This window comes from Mastigoproctus giganteus, chromosome 5 (assembly GCF_048544385.1).
Source record: "Mastigoproctus giganteus isolate SK-2022 chromosome 5, ASM4854438v1, whole genome shotgun sequence".
In the NCBI taxonomy this organism is placed as follows: Eukaryota; Metazoa; Arthropoda; class Arachnida; order Uropygi; family Thelyphonidae; genus Mastigoproctus; species Mastigoproctus giganteus.
The window spans coordinates 47,956,251-47,978,705 of NC_143579.1; the positions used below are offsets into that span (position 1 = coordinate 47,956,251).

Here is a 22,455-nt window from a genome sequence, read left to right on the forward strand (position 1 = left end):
AAACTGAGCATAATGTTTCTTACCAAGAAGCAAAAAGAATCATCTCACCACCAACTCATGCAAACAGACCTACGTATGCCCAAGCCACCAAAAAATTCCAATCAACCGGAATGCAAACTGAACTAACAGTACCCCCAAAAGAGTCTTTCTCGAATTACGTAAAATCTTTGTACAGTGCAACTCAAACCCAAGCAGTCAATACACCAATTACCATACCACAAGAAAACATCCACACTCCGGATCAAGGACTCAAAGAAAAACATATCCTAACTTCTAGTCACCAACAACAAATGGACACTAAAGAAAAATCAGCAGATGACCCTGTTCTTCAAATTTTTGTTGAAGAAGACATGGACACCGAAAGGCCTTCCTTCCCAAAAAAAGATAAAAATAAAAGTGAAAAACAGAAAACCTCAGCAACCCGAAAACGCTCAGAAAGCCTAATAAGAGACAAACAATGAACAAAATAATACAGTGGAATTGTCGTGGATTCCGTGCCAATATCGATGACCTATATGATCTTTCCTGTAAATACTCACCAATATGTATCTGCCTTCAAGAAACTTATTTAAAACCCCAAAATACACCAAAACTGTCTCGTTATAACATTATTAGAAAAGACAGAACCAATGGGAATATTGCACATGGTGGTGTAGCCATTTTAACAAACCCGCATATTGCTACCAAACAGGTCTCGCTGAACTCTCCCCTCAAGGCAATAGCAGTCCGTGTAGCTGCTGACATCCATATGACAATCTGCTCCTTATACATCCCACCAAGCTATACCTTCCAACAAAATGATCTCAACAATCATATAGCTCAACTCCCAACACCTTTCCTCATTTTGGGAGACTTAAATGGTCATCACACTCTATGGGGTAACAACAGCATCGACCAAAGAGGAAAACTAATTGAACAGTGTCTAGACAATAACAACCTCCTTCTAAATGACGGTTCACCTACATACGTTCACCTTCCTTCAGGAACAAGCACTGCAATAGACTTATCTACCTGTTCAGCAACCTTATACCCTGTTCTAAAGTGGACGATAAACAACGATCCGCTACATAGCGATCATTTCCCCATAATAATTGAATTACTTAATAAGCCCTCTCATCATCCTACTAAAATTCCTCATTGGCTTACTGATAAAGCAGATTGGCAGTCCTATAAAAAATTAACCAAGCTCGATCACGAAATAATCCAAAATTCCACAACTGACAAAGCAGTTGACTATGTCACCAAAACGATATTACATGCAGCAGAACAAACCGTACTGAAATCCTCATCAAAATTACCGATTCATCCAAAAACCTGGTGGAGTGATGAATGCCTTGTGGCTAAAAAAAGAGCAAAGCAAAGCTTGGAATTCTTTTCGCAGGAGTCCAACTACAACCAATCTCATTCAATATAAGCGTGCTAGAGCAAGAGCGAGATATGTTAGACGCTGCAATAAAAAGGCTGCTTGGATCCACTTCACTTCGACTATTAATCAAGCAACGCCTACACATAAAATTTGGAAAGCAATCAGAAAAATGAGTGGCAAATATAAAACGATACCTCTACCCATCATGGAATGGAGAGGGCAGAATGTAAATAATCCCGCTGGAATTGCCAATATACTAGGTGAAACCTTTGCAAAAACATCAGCAATAGAAAGCTATACACCGACCTTCAGAAGATTAAAAACAAGTTTAGAAAAACAAAAGCTAAACTTCTCTTCAAAAGGAGATGAACAATACAACTTACCTTTTACCATTCACAAATTACATAGCGCTTTGTCAACATCTAGACGCAGTGCTGTAGGACCAGATAATATTCACTATTCCATGATACAGAAACTAAGTACCGAATCATTACAGTTACTTCTTCATCTATTCAATAGACTCTTCCTGGAAGATAAATTCCCTAATCAATGGCATCATGCTACGGTCCTTGCCTTCCCTAAACCAGGTAAAGATCCTACAAATCCCACTCATTATAGACCAATCGCCTTGACCAGTTGCATTTGCAAAATTCTCGAAAAGATGGTGAACCGCCGACTGATCTGGTACCTTGAAAATCTCAATCTGCTACATTCTGCACAATACGGTGTCCGACTAAACAGATCTACATTAGATATACTGGTCAGACTAGAGAATTCCATTCGGAATGCATTCCTCAGATCGGAACACCATGTGTTAGTCTGCTTTGATATCACCAAAGCCTATGATTCCACGTGGAAGTATGGAATACTCCGTGAATTACATCGTCATGGACTTCGGGGTCACCTCCCGATTTTCATACAGAATTTCCTATGCAAGCGTACATTCCAGGTTCGATTCAAAACCTCACTGTCCCAAGTATTTTCACAAGGAGTTCCTCAAGGCTCTGTACTCAGTGCTTCACTTTTTATAATTGCAATAAACACCATTGCCGGACAAATTCCAAACACTTATTGATAAAGCACTGTTTGTAGACGATCTTAGTATTTGGTGTCATGCTAAAAATATGAATACTATTGAGAGACAGTTGCAAGTGGCAATAAATAAGATCTGTTCATGGGCTCAGACTAATGGATTTCAACTTTGTCCGGAAAAAGCATTTTGCATCCATTTTTGCCGCCAACGCAAACTCCATCCCAATCCGGAGCTACAATTGAATCGCCAACAAATAACAGTTCATCCCAGCATACGGTTCTTAGGAATCACTTTAGACCATAAACTCACTTTCTTTGAGCATATCAAAAGACTAAGAACATCATGTCAACAAAAACTAAATATCATCCGGGTTCTCACTGCAACCAATTGGGGAGCTGATCGCCTTACTTTATTACGGTTATATAGAGCATTAATAAGATCGAAACTTGACTACGGAGCACCAGTCTATAGTTCATCAAGACCTAGTGCCCTTCGCTGGCTTGACCCTATACATCATAGTGGAATACGCATTGCTTTAGGGGCATATCGCACGTCTCCAACACATAGCTTATATGCTGAAGCACACGAACCCCCTCTCTCAATCAGGCGACAACAACTGATACTACGTTATGCCTATAAAATTAGATCTATGCCAGAACACCCGAACTGGCCCATACTTTTCACATCACAGCACAGTAGGTTATACCAAAACCGCCCTAATGCTAATCGTCCTTTGGGTATGAGAATAAAACACCTCTTAGAAGAACTAAATTTAACCTTAGACAATGTGGCACATAGCCTCCCATCCACTCTTGCTCCTTGGAATATCATTCCACCCTCATGTGACTTACATCTGCATGAATGGAATAAATCTACTTTGCATAGAGAAAACTTCTCGCAACTATACCATGCAGTAGTGGACCAGTTTCCCAATTTTTCCATAGTACATACTGATGGATCAAAGAATGATGTCCATGTTGGAATCGCCGCAGTTTTTCCAAACATCACATTAGCTTATCAGTTATCACCTGAGTTTGGTATATTTTCCGCCGAACTAATAGCAATTCAGGATGCACTGAATCATATTGAGTCCTCTGATATTAACAACAGTATAATTTTCACAGATTCTTTAAGTGCGCTTCAAGCACTAAAAAACACCATGAACATCACCCACCCAGTTGTGAAAAGAATAGTCAGCTCTTTACATACCTTATCAGAACTTGGAAAAAACATACATTTCTGCTGGGTCCCAGGACATATGGGAATTCCTGGAAATGAACTAGCGGACAATGCTGCCAAATCAGCTCACCTACCACCCGAGAAAAAGTGGAAAGTGCCTCATCAAGACTATCGACCAATAATCCAGGAAAAATGCATGTGCCAATGGCAGTTATCATGGGAAAATCAACCTAATAATAAACTTCGAAGTATCAAGCCAAACCTTGAGCGATGGCCTTCCAGCTTTAGTTCAATCCGACATCAAGAGGTAATATTGGCTCGTCTGCGAATAGGTCATACAAATATCACTCATGGTTATCTTTTAAGAGGAGAAATACCCTCTCAATGTCATTACTGTAATACAGTGCTCTCAGTGAAACACATTCTGGTTGAATGCACAAAATATACAAGAGAACGCCAGATTCTTTGCACTTCAGCCACAACAAAAGATCCTACACTTACCTCACTTTTAAACAATGAAACAAATGTCTCAAGCATATATAACTTTCTCAAGATGATTAAAGTATATCACCTCCTTTAGTTAGTTAAAAAAAAAAAAAAAAAATTACTTTCTGGTTTTTTTTTTCCATTTTCTGTAATTGAGAAGAAATGGCATGCATAATTATCATATGTATGGTGCACTATGGTCATAGTTGCCGATGCACCCAATAAATCCCAAAACAAACAAACAAACAAACAAACAAACGAGCCTCATTAGTTAATGTGACATCCATTTAGGCCTAAACCTTGAACAGTATTTCTTAGTTGGAATGAAAAGCCTAGTAGCCTCCAAAATTAAGTCCCTGAAGGCTTCCCATTTAGAATTCAATGGTGGTAGCATCATCACTTGATCACCACATCGATCCCACTGTACAGAATTTAAAAACTGTCTGAGACTCCTGTAGTCACCTTTACGAAAGCAAAAGCCCTTCCCTTTAGCCTTGATGGTAGTTACATCTTTAAGTAATTCCCACATCAGTACATTTTGATCACTATCACGCAGTGGTTCCTTTATCTGCAAATTCTTAATGCATGAATAATCACTGCTGATAATCAGATCAAGGGTATTACTCCCTCTGGTTGCCTCTTGATCATGTTGCTGTAGAAAACAGTCATCCAATAAATCCACAAAATTCTTGCTAGTGTGCAAGTGACCTAACCACAAGTTCCAGTCAATATCTGGAAAGTTAAAATCCTCCATTATAAGACATTCTGATTTACTGGCCCACTCTATTTCTGTGCACAATTGCTCATTATACTCATCAGATTCATTGGGCCTATAACACACACACACTCTCATTTTTCCTTTCCCAGTGCTTATATCACACCAAACAGACTCAACATTGCGTTGTCCACCAACATCTATTGGATGCACTTCCTTAGATTTTGTTTCTTAACTAACAGCATAACCCCTCCTCCCTACCTGTCCTATCTATCCTTTCTGTTCACATTGTACACCCAAATTCCAATTCTGCACTGCTTATGTCTGTATGACACCACGTCTCTGATATCCCAATAATATCTGCCTTTGATGTCTTGACTAGCACTTCAAGCTCATCAAATTTATTAACTATACTCCTAGCATTGGTGTACATGCAAGTATACATGTACCTGTTTCTACTCTTAGTTATCCTAACACAGCCCCTCGATGTGGGCACCTGTACGTGGTGAGGGGACCTCCCAGTGACGCTGCTGGACCTCCAGACTAGCATCACTGAGATCCAACGCCCACAGCCCAGGTTCCAGGCTTACATCAATGGAATCCGGCGTGTTTGCCGTGCGCTGCGACCCGTGGAAATTTGGAAAGGGGGATCCTGGTGGTTGAGGGGCCCAGCTTCAATACACCACTTAGGCCCCTGCTTCGACAAGACGGGAGGTCCTGGAAGGCCTGGCTAGGATCAATCGGCTAGTAGGCTCGCCTGCGAGGGTCAACTGTGTCAATGCCACGCCCCTACCCTCACGGTCCGAGGGACAGGATTCAGGCTGGCGGCGGTGCGGGTGTGGTGTCTGGGTAGCCCTGGCGTTCCACTCCCGAGCGCATTTATTGCATGCCGGGTGGTGGGCGTCCCTTTGGGCTCCGTGGTGGGTGGGGAGCCCGGGCACTGAACCAAATAAAATTTCTATGAATCCTGATAAACCTATTTCTTCAGGGGCCCCAACCCGGTCCCTATCCGAAACCAATGACAAAGATTCAGATAGCATTATTGCTAAAAAGAGGCAGCGAACGGAATTACCATCAGGGCCTGTCCCAAGGTTCTTAATTATGCATTCTACCAAAAAAGGGTGACATTTTACCAATTCTACTGATTGGTAAAATGTCGCCCTTTTTTATTCAAAAAGGGTTAGATGGGTTAGCAGGTTCACCCAAATCAGTTAAGAGGCTTCGTTCTGGAGACCTTTTAATTGAAACTAAAAATGACAGGCAATCTGAACATCTACTCCGAACATCAATCGGAGGAATCCCTATAGCAGTGACACCACACAGAACACTCAATTCATCGAGAGGTGTTATTTCGGAGTGGGACCTTCTCGGCGTAACCGAGGAGGAAATCTGCTCTGAATTAAAACCACAGGGAGTTATTGCCGTCAAAAGAATTACTGCGTGAAGGGATGGAAAACTTGTTAAAACTAGGAGCGTTATCCTGACTTTTAACTCTCCTAAACCTCCTGATGAGATTAAAGCTGGATACATCAACTGTTCAGTGTGTCCATATGTTCCAAACCCTTTACGGTGTTTTAAATGCCAGAAATATGGACATTCTCAAATGGCCTGCCGTGGAGTCCTTGCATGCGCTCGATGCGGGGCAAAGGACCGCGAAACAACAGCATGTTCAGCCGCAAAACCCACCTGTATTAACTGTGAAGGCGAACATCCGGCCTACTCACGAGCATGCCAGAGGTGGAAAGAAGAAAAAGAAATTCAACGGCTGAAGGCAGAGCTAAATATATCATACCAGGAGGCAAGGAAATCGGTCAAACCCCTGAATATCAACAAACCTACCTACGCCCAGAAGGTAGCAGGGAGATGTTCCGTCGGAACTCAGACGGACATGACCATTCCTCCAAAGGAGTCTTTCACTCCCATCGTGTGTTATCTTTTAAGTTCTCAAAAACCTGCACAGAAGAACCAATCAGCTGCCACTCCTATATCAGTACCTCCTAATGCTCCACAAGCAACAAAGTAAATTATGAAAGAAAAGAATAAGAAAGGGGAAGTCCCCCCCCTAGAACCCAAGAAAACATGGATGTCGAGCAGAAGGAGGTACCCGAAGATTCAGTCTTGGAACTCTTTGCGGAGGAAGAAATGGACACGGGACAGCGTCCATTTTTTCCCAAAAAAGATAAACCCAAGACTGATAAAAGTAAGCCCTCAGCACCTCGGAAGCCGCCTGATGGACCCACCAAGCCCAAATAATGGCTAAATTCCTACAATGGAATTGTCGTGGATTCCGGCGAAATATTGATGACATTAAGGCCCTCCTGGAAAAGCACGAGCCAGTTTGCTTTTGCTTGCAGGAGACATATCTAAAGGCTAATGATGATCCCACCATGCACAACATCACAATTTTTCGAAAGGACAGAATTGCGGATGGCTCTGCTCATGGGGGAGTGGCTATCCTTGTGGGTAACCAGACCCCAGTGCAGCCCTTGCTAATTACAACTAGCATAGAAGCTGTTGCAATTCACCTTACAGTGGGATTTTTATTAACGGTCTTCTCTGTCTATTTCCCACCTGGGACTGACATCTCCCAGGAAGACCTTGATGATCTTCTAACGCAGTTGCCTCCCCCTTACTTACTTCTCGGGGATTTTAACGGACATAACACCCTGTGGTGTAGTGCTAACATCAACGGAAGGGGACGAGTAATAGAGCGTATGCTCAATGACAATGACCTTTCCCTTCTAAATACTGGAACAAACACCTTCTTCCACATGCCTACCCGTACTTTTTCTACCATTGATCTCTCTATCTGCTCCCCTTCTCTGCTCCCTTCACTCACTTGGGAAGTGGAGAAGAATCCATACGGAAGTGATCACTTCCCTGTGATAACCTTGTTACACAGTGGGAGCCCATGTCTTCCTTTTAGGTTACCACGGTGGAAGTTTGATCACGGTGACTGGAATGCCTTCCAACATCAGGCAAATTTCGACCTCAGTACAGTCAGTCGGGAGCCAATCAATCACGCAGTAAAGTACATCACAGAAATCATCGTCCAAGCAGCTGCTAATGCTGTCCCAAAAACATCTGCCCGGTTTCCACCGTTTCCCAAACCTTGGTGGAATTCACAATGCACAACAGCAAAAAAGGCTCAAAACAAAGCGTGGGGGATATTTCATCGATATCCTACCATGAACAACCTTATAGCCTTCAAACGTGCACGAGCCAAAGCACACTACATCCGTCGTCAGAGTCAAAAGGAATCGTGGATCCATTTTACATCATCTATTAACCAGTCTACCAACTCTAAGGTAGTCTGGGATAAAATCCGGAAAATGAAGGGGAAATATACATCCCACCCTTCTTCAATCCTAGATTATAATGGATGCACTATTGCAGATCCAACTGCAATAGCCAATGCTCCTGGGGAAACATTCTCTAACATCTCCGCAACATCCTCGTACTCCCCAGACTTCCTGGTCCTGAAACATAAACTGGAAAAACAAGCACTTAATTTTAAGTCCAAGGACCTCTATCCCTACAACGGGGCGTTCACTATAGAGGAACTGAAAAGAGCCCTCACTCTTTCCAAAGCAAGTGCTGTTGGACCAGATGGCATCCATTATGAAATGATTAAACATCTTTCACCAAAATCTATGGATTGTCTGCTCCTTCTGTATAACAGAATCTTTATCGAAGGGCAGTTTCCGGACTCCTGGCGAAAGGCAATCGTTCTTGCTTTTCCTAAGCCAGGAAAGGATCCAAAAGTCACCACCAATTATCGTCCTATTGCTCTGACTAGCTGTCTGTGCAAAATCCTGGAGAGAATGGTTAATTCTCATTTAATATGGTACTTAGAATCAAATGACCTTCTCTCCAGCATCCAGTGCGGCTTGGCGCCTCCATAGCCAGGTGGGAAGGAGCAGCAGTCAGTGCGTAGCACACGCTTCTTGATTTGGACCGGGGTTCGAGCCCATCACCACCAAATACGGAGGATGCGGAAAGGTCAGGGAATGACCACCGCATATTCCAGGAGCAATATGGCCTTAGTTGCTAATGCTCCTAAAAAACCAAAACAACAAACCAGTGCAGCTTCCGAAGGAACCGGTCCACTTTGGACCATCTTATTAGATTGGAAGCATCCATCCGGGATGCTTTCCTAAAACGCGAACACTTGGTGTCGGTGTTCTTTAACATGGAGAAAGCGTATGACACAACTTGGAGATTTGGCATCTTAAAAGATCTGCATAGCCTTGATCTTAGGGGGCAACTCGCCATTTTTATTCAAAACTTTTTAGCTAATCGATCTTTCCAAGTTCATGTGGGATCCTCACTCTCTCGTTCCTTCAGCCAAGAGGAGGGAGTACCACAAGGATCAGTATTAAGTGTCACACTTTTTGCCATCAAAGTAAATTCCATCACAGAACAACTTCCTCCAACTATAAACAGTGCCCTCTATGTTGATGACTTTAGCATATTTTGTCAGTCATGCAACATGAGGGTTATTGAAAGACAACTGCAGAAAGCCATCGATCGCCTTAATTCCTGGGCACTTGCTAATGGCTTCAGGTTCTCGCCGGAGAAGACCGTTTGCGTACACTTTTGTCGCAAGCGTAATCTTCATCCTGAACCTGAATTAAGGCTCGGACAAAATGTTATTCCAGTGGTGTCAGACACAAAATTCTTGGGACTTGTGTTTCATAAAAAGTTGACCTTTCTCGAACATATTCGTCAACTTCGTACAAAATGCACGAGGGGACTAAATATTCTCCGCTCTCTCTCCTCCATGCGTTGGGGAGCAGATCGATGCACCCTACTACGGCTTTACCGTGCACTTGTACGATCCAAATTAGATTACGGGTCCCAGGTATTTTCCTTAGCCAGAGATAGTGTCCTCCGATGGTTGGACGCTGTCCACCATCAGGCTATCCGTATCGCTACTGGAGCATTTCGAACATCTCCTGTCCAGAGCTTATACGTCGAAGCAAACGAACCATCGTTATCCCTTCGACGTAAGCAGTTGCCTTTAAACTATGCTTTAAAGTTGAAATCCCTGCCCGACCATCCTACGTGGACATCAGTTTTTGAGCCACGTTGGGAAAACTTGTACAATACCCGTCAGACTGCCAATCGACCTTTTGGTATTCGTGTCCAAGAGCTACTCAGAGAGTTTAACATCACGGTAGACAAGGTTGCAAAAACACCAAAAGAAACTCTTCCACCCTGGCATGCTCATATCCCATCCTGTGACTTTTCCCTTAAGAAATGGGTATAGTCTGAGACCTCATCATCTGTCTACCAGCAACTCTATGCTGCCCACCGATCCGATTACTCTGATTTTTTGCCTGTGTTTACCGATGGCTCGAAATCAGAGTTGTCTGTAGGATCTGCTGCTATCTTTACAGATAGTACTATCTCTGGGAAGATTCCCCACGAATGCAGCATATACACAGCTGAGTTGTATGCTATTGAGCTAGCCTTGGACCACATTAAAACCCGTAAGCACCAAAGATGTATGGTGTAGACTGACTCTTCAAGTACATGGCAGGCTTTATTGGGGATGAGGTATAATCCTCATCTGATTGTGACACGGATTCAGCAGATGTTACATTCCCTGTTTGGATGTTCATTCGACATCCGTTTCTGCTGGATTCCGAGCCACATTGGGATTAGGGGAAATGAACTGGCAGATGCTGCGGCCAGATCACCAGAACCACAAAACACTTATTGCCTGTTAGTCCCCTATACAGACTACAGGCAGCTAATACAAACTAAATTATATTCCCAATGGCAACAATCTTGGCATGAGCAAGTCACAAACAAGCTCTGTCAGATAAAGCCTGTAATCCAACACTGGCAGTCTAGTCTGCGCAGGAACCGCAAAGAGGAAGTTGTTCTAGCTCGTCTCTGCATAGGACACAGTCATCTTACACATGCTTTTCTGCTGAGGGCGGATGACTGTCCTATGTGCGAGAACTGTGGCACCATTTTAACTATTCATCACATTTTAACCGTGTGTCCACGTTTTAGACAAGAACGTGATTTATATTTTACCGTTTTTAGTCATCCGGCTGAGCCTTATACACTCAGTCAGATTTTATCCGACAATGACAATGCGTCTGCCGTTTTTAGCTTTTTAAAATCAATAAACGTTTTTGCCCATATATAAAATTTACATTTTATTGTGATTTTCTATTTATTTATCCTTTATACATTTGTTATATATTTTGACATAGTAACCTAAGTAATTGGGTCACTGAAAGTTTAAAATTTTTTATATATGACTTGGTCTTGGCGCATTATAGCCTCAGTAGCTAATGCGCCAATAAAATCAAAACCAACCAACCAACCAATCCTAACACAGCCCATGTATTTATTTGTCCCACTATGACTCCCAGCAGTCCTGGAAATCCCCATTGCCTTGCTTTCCAATCTGCTGCTCTTTCTAATAGAAGCAGTGCAAGAATCACTTTTGCCTCTGCCTGCGGCCACTGTTAAACTTTTAGTCTGTGTATCCACCCAAGCTAGCAGTTTTATCCACCCAGGTAGCATCAGCAAATATTCTTGCACCCTTTCTATTTAAGTGTACCCCTTCCCTGTAGAAGTGGTCTGTCCTGTCAACAAGCACAGACCAGTCTGAAAAAAATTCTATCCCTTCAGCCTTGCACAATCTCTCCAGGGCCGAATTCATCGACAAGGCTCTCATCATATACTCCTTCCTGTCATGTCTGGGTAGAATTGCTGACAATTTCACATTCAACCCTAACTTGCAACTTTTTTTCAACAGTGACCTGTACTTGTTGAGTAAATCTGCAGATCTCTTACTCTTAATGTCATTAGTTCCGACGTGTACAACAGTATCCTTTTGTGTCCTTAAAAGATATCTGCTCTACAAGTCATCAACTTTTGCCCCTGGCAGACATACCCCGGTCATTTTCCACCTATCCTTCTTGCATAGTATATTCCCCATCTCCCTGACAATAGAGTCACCCACAATAACTAGTTCCTTTGGGATCAGTGCATTCTGCCTTGGAGATTGCCTCTGTGTTACCTGATGCACAGGAGTGAGCTCTGCCGTTGAGCTGAGAGCCCGATGGGCCCCTCATATTAATTTCTTCCAGGGCATTTCCTCTACACCTCAAGCTCTCATAGACGCCCATGAGAACGCTGAGTTGGCATCTAATTTTTTGACACTCTAGGTTGTTGTTGTTATTTGGTTTTTAGGAGCATTGGCAACTAAGGCTATATTGCTCTGGGGATATGTGGTGGTTATTTCCTGACCTTTCCGGATCCTCCGTATTTGGTGGTCACGGGCTCGAACCCTGGTCTGATAAAGAAGCATGTGGTACACACTGCCGCTCTTGCCCACCTGGCTACGGAGGCTTCAACACTCTAGGCATCTAGCACACACAAAGACATCCTTCTTGGCTAGATTATGTCCCATTTTAGAAAGTTCAGCAAACATTTCGAACATTTTTTGAGACTGTGATCCGTTGGAGAATCTCCCCCTTCATTTCTCCTCCAAGTTACTGCACTCTCGCTAGTCTGTGATCTTTGCTTCGCAGCTCTAGTCTGGGTCATGAGTTCCATTTGAATACAATTTAATTAACAGCGAGATTTAATAAGATTAATTATATTTTTGATTAATTGATAATACTATAATAAGCTAACAGATTCCTAATTGAGTGCTTTGTATTATGCTATCTAGTTTTACTTTATACCTTATGCTGTCAGTTTGAGATATGTATTCGTTACGCTATTTCTTATCGACTACAATATGGCAGCTAGTTCAGCAATATTGGCACCAACACTAGGAAGTTGTAACTTCCAAAAATCGCTAGTTAAAATCAATTTAAGAAGGTAACAAACGCTACTAAACCTATTTAATATCTCTGTAAAACACAATGTAGTATGTTAATTAACAAAGAATATGGTAAAAATTAAAAATACTTATCCCTTTACAGCAGCCAAAAATCCATCAACTGTTCTCTTCTGCGACTAGAGTGCCCTCTCTCTTAGTCTTGTATTGGTTTGCCTCATACTACTGTTAGGAAGTTGTTGCATCGTTGAAGAATTTGGGTTTGATGGATTCCTTAGCATTTAATACCAGAACTGAAAGAATGACAACTTAATATGTATTCTGTGCTTCTGGGAGAGCACAAGCTTGAAGGAGAGACCCTTCTAAGAACACATAATGAACTGGAGCAGAATTCTGGGTGCACTGTTAAACCCCAGAAAGCAGACACAAGTTCAGAGTGATGCCATACAGTCTCACCTCGACTGAAAAAAATCCACACCCAAGCATCAGCGGGGAAATTTTTACTTGCAGTATTTTGGGATTATAAAGGAGTGACTGTAACATTATCTGGAGAAACAAGAAATAGTGATGAGTGGAAAACTGTTATATTCTTCTGAACCAATTAAAGCCAGCAATTCAAAAGAAACACCATGTTATGCTCTCTTCTTGTGTATGCGTTCAGCATGATAATAGGCATCCTCACATCCCCTGTACTCCAGTGAATCTAATACAGGAGATGAAGTTTGAGGTATTGCTCATCTTCCATATTCACTACACTTAGCTCCAAATGATTGCCACATTTTTTGACCATAAAAAATGCATTACTTCACTACATAATGTCACTTCTCATCAGATCGAGGTCAAGATGGCAGTGCACAAATGTCTTCAACACCAACTACAAAACTTCTCTCAAGAAATCAGGCATTAGTACAGTGTTGGAGGTACTGTCTTGAACATAATGAGGACTGCATTGAAGATTGAAATACATAGTTTCCTTGTTGTTTGTGAAATATAACTTTTATTTAACTTTTGCAGATTTCTGCTCAAGAGGATAACATAGGCAGTGAATCATGTATAATGAAATGCTATACATAAATTTTGTCATAGGCCATTACATGGTTAAAAAACACTGTTTTTTAACATGTATAGGGATTAATGTTGAATTTTTTAAAATTCATTAACTCTTCGTATTCTGTATGCTATAATTCAGCGTTTCCCAAACTTTTTTAGTCACGGAACATTTTTCATCTCACATAATCATGGAACACTTTTCATCTCACACATAATCATGGAACACTTTTCATCTCACAACATATTCACAGAACACTTACGAAACACAAGTTTAGCAGGAGCCAAAGAACTATTTGCTAATACTTTATTACATACAATGCACTGTACATCAGGATCTTCTTTATTTCAAACTCATGTAAAGCCGAAATTCAAATAACAGTCATTATACTTTCATTTTGGTCTTTTATTAGTTTCCACTACTAGAAGTACTTTGCTTCTCGTTTTAAAGTTTCTTTTTTCAACCATCAATCCACGATCACATATTTTAATAATATTATTTCGAAATACTAATAATAATTGAAAAAAAAATTATACAAGGAAGTGAGTTTAGTTATCATATCAGTTCGCTTCCTCCTCTCCTTCAACCCATGTACTCCAGGCTAAATCACATACAAATGGCATACTAGATCACCACATTGCTACTTTTTTGTAGGTGTCATTACCTCTACGCATACTTCTCTATGCAAAGCCCGCCAAAATAAAGTGTTCAGTGGTCTATTTGATTATTAGTCTATGCCAGTATATTAATGATTGAAAAAAAAAATTATGTTAAATAATTATAAAGATACAAAAGTGGTGTACACTACAGATAGGCAAAATTTATTTATTTTTTTTAATTATTAATTACGATTTTTCGCGGAACACTTGTTCACATCTCACGGAACACTAGTGTTCCACAAAACACAGTTTGAGAAATGCTAAATTAACTGTAACTTTAAAATTTTAGAAATTTAAACAGAACCTTATTATTATTTTAATTCATAATGTTTAAAATATTGAAAACTGCATAATCAATAATTATGCAGTTTTCAATAGTTTTCAATGTGATATACAATAATCCTATAATATATCACAAGATTATATTGTGCATTGTATAAAAAATTTTGTCAGTAATAAAAATATACATTTGGACTTCCAAGAAAAAAAGTTTTTACTCTATTGTTAGAAAAACAAATTATATTACTATACTCAGTTAAATTTTTGGAAAAATTCCTCGTAACTCTCTTCTTACTTTAATTTTTTGAAGCAATTTTTCTGAGATAAGAACATTAAGATATTTTTTATTTTGCTATCAATAGTTGAAGCTATTTTTCGATTAAAGGACTATATATATAACCAGAGTAAACATTTTCTCAATTGATTATAAAGTAAACTAAGACAGAAAATTATTGCCTTCTATTGGCAGAAAATAAAAAAAAATTACAAATGTGCTCCATTCATTTGGAACAGCATAGACCTGACTAAAAATGTAAGGATGAGCCACACATATTGCTAACCTTTTTAAGCTCATGGTGAACATATAATTAGCACGTTACTCTCTTTCACCATTAACCTGCTGACCATTAGTAAAATAAATATTTCTTGAATTCATTTTTAATTATGTGTTGTTTCTGTGTTCTTTGTTCAGTACAATTCATTGAAAAAATGAACCCTTTTGCTTATTTTGTAACAGTAGCTATATCTCAGGATATGTTCAGTCTAACTTTAATAAAAATAAATAAAAATAAAGATTTTCCAGAATTGTATTATAATAATTTTACTTGATGGTTGCATGGACAGTAACATGGTTACAAAATATATATACACTGATGTTCAAAGAAAGTGCATCACCTAGGAATTTCACATTTCTGACCCTTTTTCACAATGGTATGTTACATTAATGACTAGCATCACAAATACAAATATAAACAAAAGATATTTATTAATAGTTAAGGTAAAGCTAAGTAATATCTGACAGGTGCTCTCAAAATATTCCAAAATGCAACCTTTATACAACAGTTTTGGTAAACATGACAATTATGGCTGAAATGTTATCAGAAGCCCTCAATTTGCTTCAGTTTATCATTATCAAACAAAATGAAAAGTTCACCAGGTGCAAACTAATAATTAGTTGAACCGCCTCTAGCCCTGATGACAGCAGCACACTGTCGAGGCATTGACAAGATCAATTTCTGAAGATAATCAACTGATAGTTCATGGTTCCAAACACGAATTATGGCTTCCTGAGGTTCACGAAGGGATTTTGGTTTCTTTCTGGCAACTGCAGATTCCACACAATCTCAACAGTTCTCTATAGGATTTAGGTCTGGGCTGTTATCTGGCCAGCTAAGAGTTGTAATGGACAGTTCTTCCAACCATTATTCACCTGTAACATTACAGGTTTGACAGTAATGTTGAACCTCTAATGCAGAAATGAAGCTAAAGTAACTACAGAAGTGCCTACTTACACTTTTCACCTGATGACAAGGAGCAGAGTTGTCCTGAAAGATGCAGTTACTTGGCGGGTTGAAATGGTCTCTAATGGTTGGCAGCAATTTGCCTTCCAATATAGCCAGGTATCCATTGGCATTTACGGAACCTTTTATAAACTGCAGGTGACCTACTCCGGGATACGAAATGCACCCCCCCCATATCATTTGGCTGGTAGGGAATTTCACTGTAGACACCATACAGTCTGGATGGTATCCAGACTGTATGGTGTCTACAGTGAAATTTTTGGTACGTAAATTTCCGCACATCTGATGGGAGACAAACGATTCGTCTACGTCGAATCGTTTGTCTCCCGTCAGAGCCATACAGGTTGAATTTCTTTTCATCTGAGAAAATAACTGACTTCCACTGCTCGGGGATTCATTTGACATGCTCCTTACACCAAATTAATCGGGCCTTTTTCATTTTTTGTGTGAGGAGGGGCTTCTTAGGACGACGGGCTACAAGTCCATTTTTGAAGCGGCATCTTCTGACTGTTACTGCACTTGCTACCACTCCTGTATGTTCTTCCCATTCTCTTTTCAGCTCAGACGAAGAAGCTTTACAGTTTTTAAGGCATAAGTGCTTCAAAATGCCATCCTATTTTGGTGTAGAGGCTCGTTTGTGTCCGGTTCCTTTTTTCTTATCAGCAGAACCAGTATTCTTGAGTTTGGAAAGAAATCTACTCACTGTCGACTGATTACAAGACACTCTTCAAGCAATTTGATGGGAAGAACATCCTTCCTCAAGTAAAGGAGCAATAGCAGTCTTTCTTCGTGGCATCAACTGCACGTAACTCGCCATCCTGACACAAGCAAGCAAGGAATGAATGCATGCAACTCTTGCAGAATGTGCTTATATAGCTGAAAGTAACAGCTTATGCAATATTATGTCATCACCTACGCATGTCAATCTTATCTGATGCAATCTGTAAGAAATATTGCCACATACTTACATTATTCGGACATCAATTACAGTTTTAAGGGGTGATGCACTTTCTCTGAACACCAGTGTATATATATGGTAAATTTTTTTTTTTTTTTTTGTGATAATTTAGGAAATATATACCATGGCTGAAACACATGGAAGGTTTTGTCCAACTCTCAATGCACTTTATAGAAATATGGGTATGAAGCTTAGGAATCGCTACATGATATGGTCAAGAAAGCAGGATGGAGTGGCAGATAAGGTAGGAAAGTTTATTTCTCTGTTGTGATGATTTTAATCAGGAATGAGCAGACTTTTGCATTGCATAGTAAGAGTTACTTCTATTTTTGTGAGAATTCCATGGTCTACTTGTTTATTTTCACTTAATAGGTGCAAAGCATCTTGGCACTATGGAAAGATTTTTTTTTATTTGCTATTGTTAGGAAGTTTATTTAAGGTTTCTTTATGGTGACAAACATACAACTAGTAGATAATTTGTTTGACCATTTCTATGACTTCATGCCTTGACAGTTCATCTAGAATCATATAGAGATTCACTGGGAAATTTTTTGTTATTTTACTCATTTAATTTTATGGTCTCTCCAAACATAAAAGGCACGTGTAATACTCTAGCACTCTGTGTAGTAGTAATACTAGTGGCATGTGACACAAGAAAGCAAGCATGAGCTTATGCAGCATCAGCCAAAAAAAAATTTACATGACCATTCCCTCTATTTGTTTATCCAGTTCCTCCTTAAATTTATTTAACCTATCAACCTCCACAATGACAGATGGAAGTTTGTTCCAGCAATTAACCACCCGCTGGCTAAAGGTAAATTTCCGCACATCTATTCTACATCTGTCTTTCCTCAATTTGAATTTATGCCCTCTTAGGTTCATAATCTGCACAAGCGGAAGAATCCCATCAGAATTCAGTGTGCTCAACCTATTCAAGGCCTTATACACCTCAATCAGATCACCTCGCAGGTGCCTACTCTCCAGCTGCAATTTGCACAACTTAAGCCTCTCATGGTAAGAGGATCCCTTCATTCCCCTCACCAATCTTGTTGTCCTTCTCTGTACATGCTCAAGCAAATCTACATCCTTCCTAAAATGGGGCCTCCAGACCTCATTAGATTTGCTGAATGTAGATTTGCTCAAGCAAATCTACATGCTTTCTAAAATGAGGCCTCCAGACCTGCATGCAGTACTCAAGGCATGGGCTGACCATTACCTTATACAGAGAGACAATCACCTTTTCCCTGCTGGCAAAATTCCTGTATGTCATTGACAAAACCCCATAATCTGCTCTTACAGCCTGTCTACATTGTTCAGAAAACTTTATATCTGACTACACAATTATTCCCAGTTCTTTTTCATTTTTTACTACCTTAAGTGTAGTACCACACAGTCAGTACGTTCCTCTGGGGTTACTTCTACCCATATGCAGTATTTTACATTTGTCAATGTTAAATTTCGGTTGCCACTTCTCGGCCCATCTTCCCAAATTTTCTAGATCCTGTTGCAGTAGCACATTGCCATTACTGTCATTAACAACCCTGCCAACCTTTGTATCATCTGCAAACTTGGACATTAAGCCTGATATACCTTCATCAATATCATTGATAAATATACAAAACAGTGGACCCAACACCGAACCCTGTGGGACTCCACTAATAACATTAGTCCACAGAGAGCAGCACCCATTGATTACCCTGTCTTCTCCCACTTAACCATCCTTTTATCCATTGTAGCAACTTACCCTTAATACCCTTCTGCTCCAATTTGTACAATAGTCTTCCATGCACAACAGTGTCAAAAGCTTTCCTGAAATCTAAATATATGATATCAAAATTATTTTTTGCATCCAGTTCCTTTGTAACCACATCATAATATCCTATCAAATTTGTCAGACAAGACTTTCCCTTAACAAACCCATGCCGTATCTGAATTATTGCTGCAGTCTTGTCTAGATGATCCTGCAATGCATCTTTAACCAGTGACTCTATTATTTTACCCTGAACAGAAGTTAAACTAATTGGTCTGTAATTACTCGTGTCACCCTTCGATCCCCCTTTGTGAACTGGGGATACATTTGCACATCTCCAGTCCGTGGGAACCTCCCCTGAGTCCAAGGATGCTCTCATAATTATGGCTAAGGGTTTTCTTTGTTGCTTTGCCGCCTCCTTTAATATAACTGGATAGATTCCATCCATCCCAGGTGCTTTTCTTATGTTTATCTTCAACAATTTCTCCTCCACTTTCTCTCAGTTATTACAAAATCATTAAGTATCCTGCTACAATTTGATAACCTTCTGCCATTTTCAAACCTTAATAATTCCTCATGTGTGAATGTAGATGCAAAATACTCGTTCAGTTTGTTTGCTATCTGAGCAGGATCATCAACAGTTGAACCATTGATGTCAAGTTGACCAATCAGATTCATCCCCTTCCTTTTAGAGTTTATATAAGTAAAGAAATCCTTCTGAGTCGCTTGATAATTTATATGCATCCGATGCATTTTTCTTCTCTGTTACGAGTCTCATTAGTTCATTAGATAACCATTTAGGCCTAAATTTTGAACAATATTTCTTAATAGGTATGAAACTTTTAGTAGCATCCACGATTAATTCTTTGAATGCTTCCCACTTAAAATTTTCTGTTGGTAACATTGTCAGTTGATCCCACTGTACAGAATTTAAAAACTTTCTGAGACCACTGTACTCACCTTTATGGAAGCAAAAACCCTTTCCTTTACCCCTGATGGTAATTAAATCTTTAAGTAAATCCCACATCAGTACACTGTGATCACTGCCACCTAGTGGTTCCTTTATCTGGAAATTCTTAATACACGAATGATCACAGCTTATAACCAGATCAAGAGTATTGCTCTCTCTGGTTGCCTCTCGAACATGCTGCTGAAAATAATCATCCAATAAATGATGGGATCTATCCAGTTATATTAAAGGAGGCAGCAAAGGAAGTAAACAAACCTTTAGCCATAATTATGAGATCTTCCTTGGACTCAGGGGAGGTACTCATAGACTGGAGATGTGCAAATGTGATCCCAATTCACAATGGAGGGTCAAAGGCTTACACTAGTAATTATAGACCTGTGAGTTTAACTTCTGTTCCAGGAAAATTAATGGAGGCACTGGTTAAAGAAGCACTGCAGGATCATCTAGATAAGACTTCAATTATAGCTCAAACACAGCATGGGTTTGTTAAGGGAAAGTCTTGCCTGACTAATTTGATTGGATACTATGATGCAGTCACAAAACAACTGGATGCACGGAATAACTTTGATATTATATATTTGGTTCTTAGAAAAGCTTTTGATACTGTTGCACATGGAAGACTGCTGCAAAAATTGGAGCAGTGTGGCATTGGAGGAAAATTGCTGCTATGGATAGAGGGATGGTTGAGGGGGAGAAGACAGAAAGTGCTAATCAATGGACACTGCTCATCGTGGACTAATGTTATTAGTGGAGTCCCTCAGTGTTGGGTCCATTATTGTTTTCTGTATTTATAACTGATATTGATGATGGTATATCAAGCTTAATGTCCAAGTTTGCAAGGGTTGTTAAGGACACTACTGATGTTATGCTGCTGCAACAGGATCTGGAAAGGTTGGGCTGAGAGGCGGCAAATGAAGTTTAACATTGACAAATGTAAAGTACTACATATGGGAAACAGCAACCCAAGGGCAATGTATCAACCCTGTGGTACTACGCTGGCAGTGGTAGAGAATGAAAAGGATCTGGGGGTAATTGCGCAGGCAGATATCAAGCTCTCTGAGCAGTACAGACGGGCTGCAAGAGTAGCTCATTGTGTCTTGTCAGTGATATACAGGAATTTTTCTACCAGGGATAAGGAGGTGATTATTTCCTTGTATAAGGCAATGGTCAGGCCACACATAGAGTACTGTATACAGGTCTGGAGGCCTCATTTCAAGAAGGATGTAGAGATGCTGGAATGAGTACAGAGAAGGGCAACAAAATTAGTGAATGGAACAAATGGTTGCTCTTACGAAGAAAGGCTTAAGTTTTGCACATTACAATGTCTGGAGACTAGGCACCGGCAAGGTGATCTGATAGAGGTGTATAAAGCCGTGAATGGTTTGAGCATGCTCAATGCTGATGGGATTCTTCCTCTCGCTGAGAATAATCACCTGTGAGGGCATAAATTCAAATTGAGGAAAGACAGATGTAGGATAGATCTGCGGAAGTTTGCCTTTAGCCAGCGGGTAGTTGGTTGATGGAACAGACTTCCATCCCTTGTTGTGGAAGTTGATAGCCTAAGTAAATATAAGGCTCAGCTGGACATGTATTTTGAACGAATGGAGAAGTGAAATGTAAGTGGTGTTTTTTTTTTTTTTTTTTGCCTGATGCTGCATAAGCTTGCTTTCTTGCATCATATACCTCTACTAATGCTAATGCGAAAAATGAAGATTAGTTTAGATAAAGGATTAGAATTTATAATGGAATGAGGAATGTATTATTCTATTTTTATAAGAATAATTGTAGTTACGTGACCTGAGATTATGATCAGGATCAAAATCACACAGGTCATTCCATTTTTTCATTTTTTTCTAATGCTAGTGAGAATCCATTGTAGAAGACACCGCCACCAAGCTGTGACCTGAAGTAAATAGTAGACAAGTAACATTAATTATACTACTTTGAAAGTGTGTTTGTGAGGAGAAAAGATCAGGAGTGTTAGGTATGTGATTAGGATTGTCTGATATTCTAGTAGTAAATAAGTTGTATAAGGTCATTGGTAACAACATAATCCTCAGCATCTTTACCAGCTCAGTCTGTGTGTTGTTGTTGTTAATTTGGTTTTTAGGAGCATTAGCAACTAAGGCCATGTTGCTCTGGGAATATGCGGTGGTCATTCCCTGACCTTGCAGCATCCTCCATATTTGGTGTGTGACTGGCTCGAACCCCAGTCTAATCAAGAAGCGTGTGCTACGCACTGCTGCTCCTTCTCACCTGGCTATGGAGGCACCCAGTCTGTGTGACTGGATAATTGAAGTCATATGGAGTTGTGATCATTATAATCTCCAAGGAAAGTTAGACTGGAGAAAGTAACTCTCAAAGAAAGAAATCAGAAAGTTTCAAGTGATTTGTTGAGTTAGGAGAGCAATAGAATTAATAAACAAATTTTACAAAATGAAAATGAGATTTTGAGCTAAAAAGACTAGAGGAGATTCCAGACCAGGAAATCACTGACAAAGAATATTGAAGCAGGCATATATAGTAGTAGTAGTGGCATGTGATGCAGGAAAGCAAGTGTATGAGCTTATGCAGCTTCAGCCAAAAAAAAAAAAAAAAATTCGCACAACTATTCCCTCTAAATGTTTGTCCAGTTCCTCCTTAAATTTGTTTAACCTATCAACTTCCGCAACGCCA

General features: G+C 40.0%; 1 protein-coding gene across 1 annotated transcript in view; it reads left to right on the forward strand.

Moving 5' to 3' along the window:
- Nucleotides 1-22,455, forward strand: part of PolrMT (mitochondrial RNA polymerase) — a 395,821-nt gene that overhangs the window by 136,744 nt on the left and 236,622 nt on the right. The window contains exon 11 of the mRNA XM_090374544.1: nucleotides 17,172-17,303. Coding sequence (XP_090230670.1) covers nucleotides 17,172-17,303 — 132 coding nt within the window. The remainder of the gene's footprint in view (nucleotides 1-17,171; nucleotides 17,304-22,455) is intronic.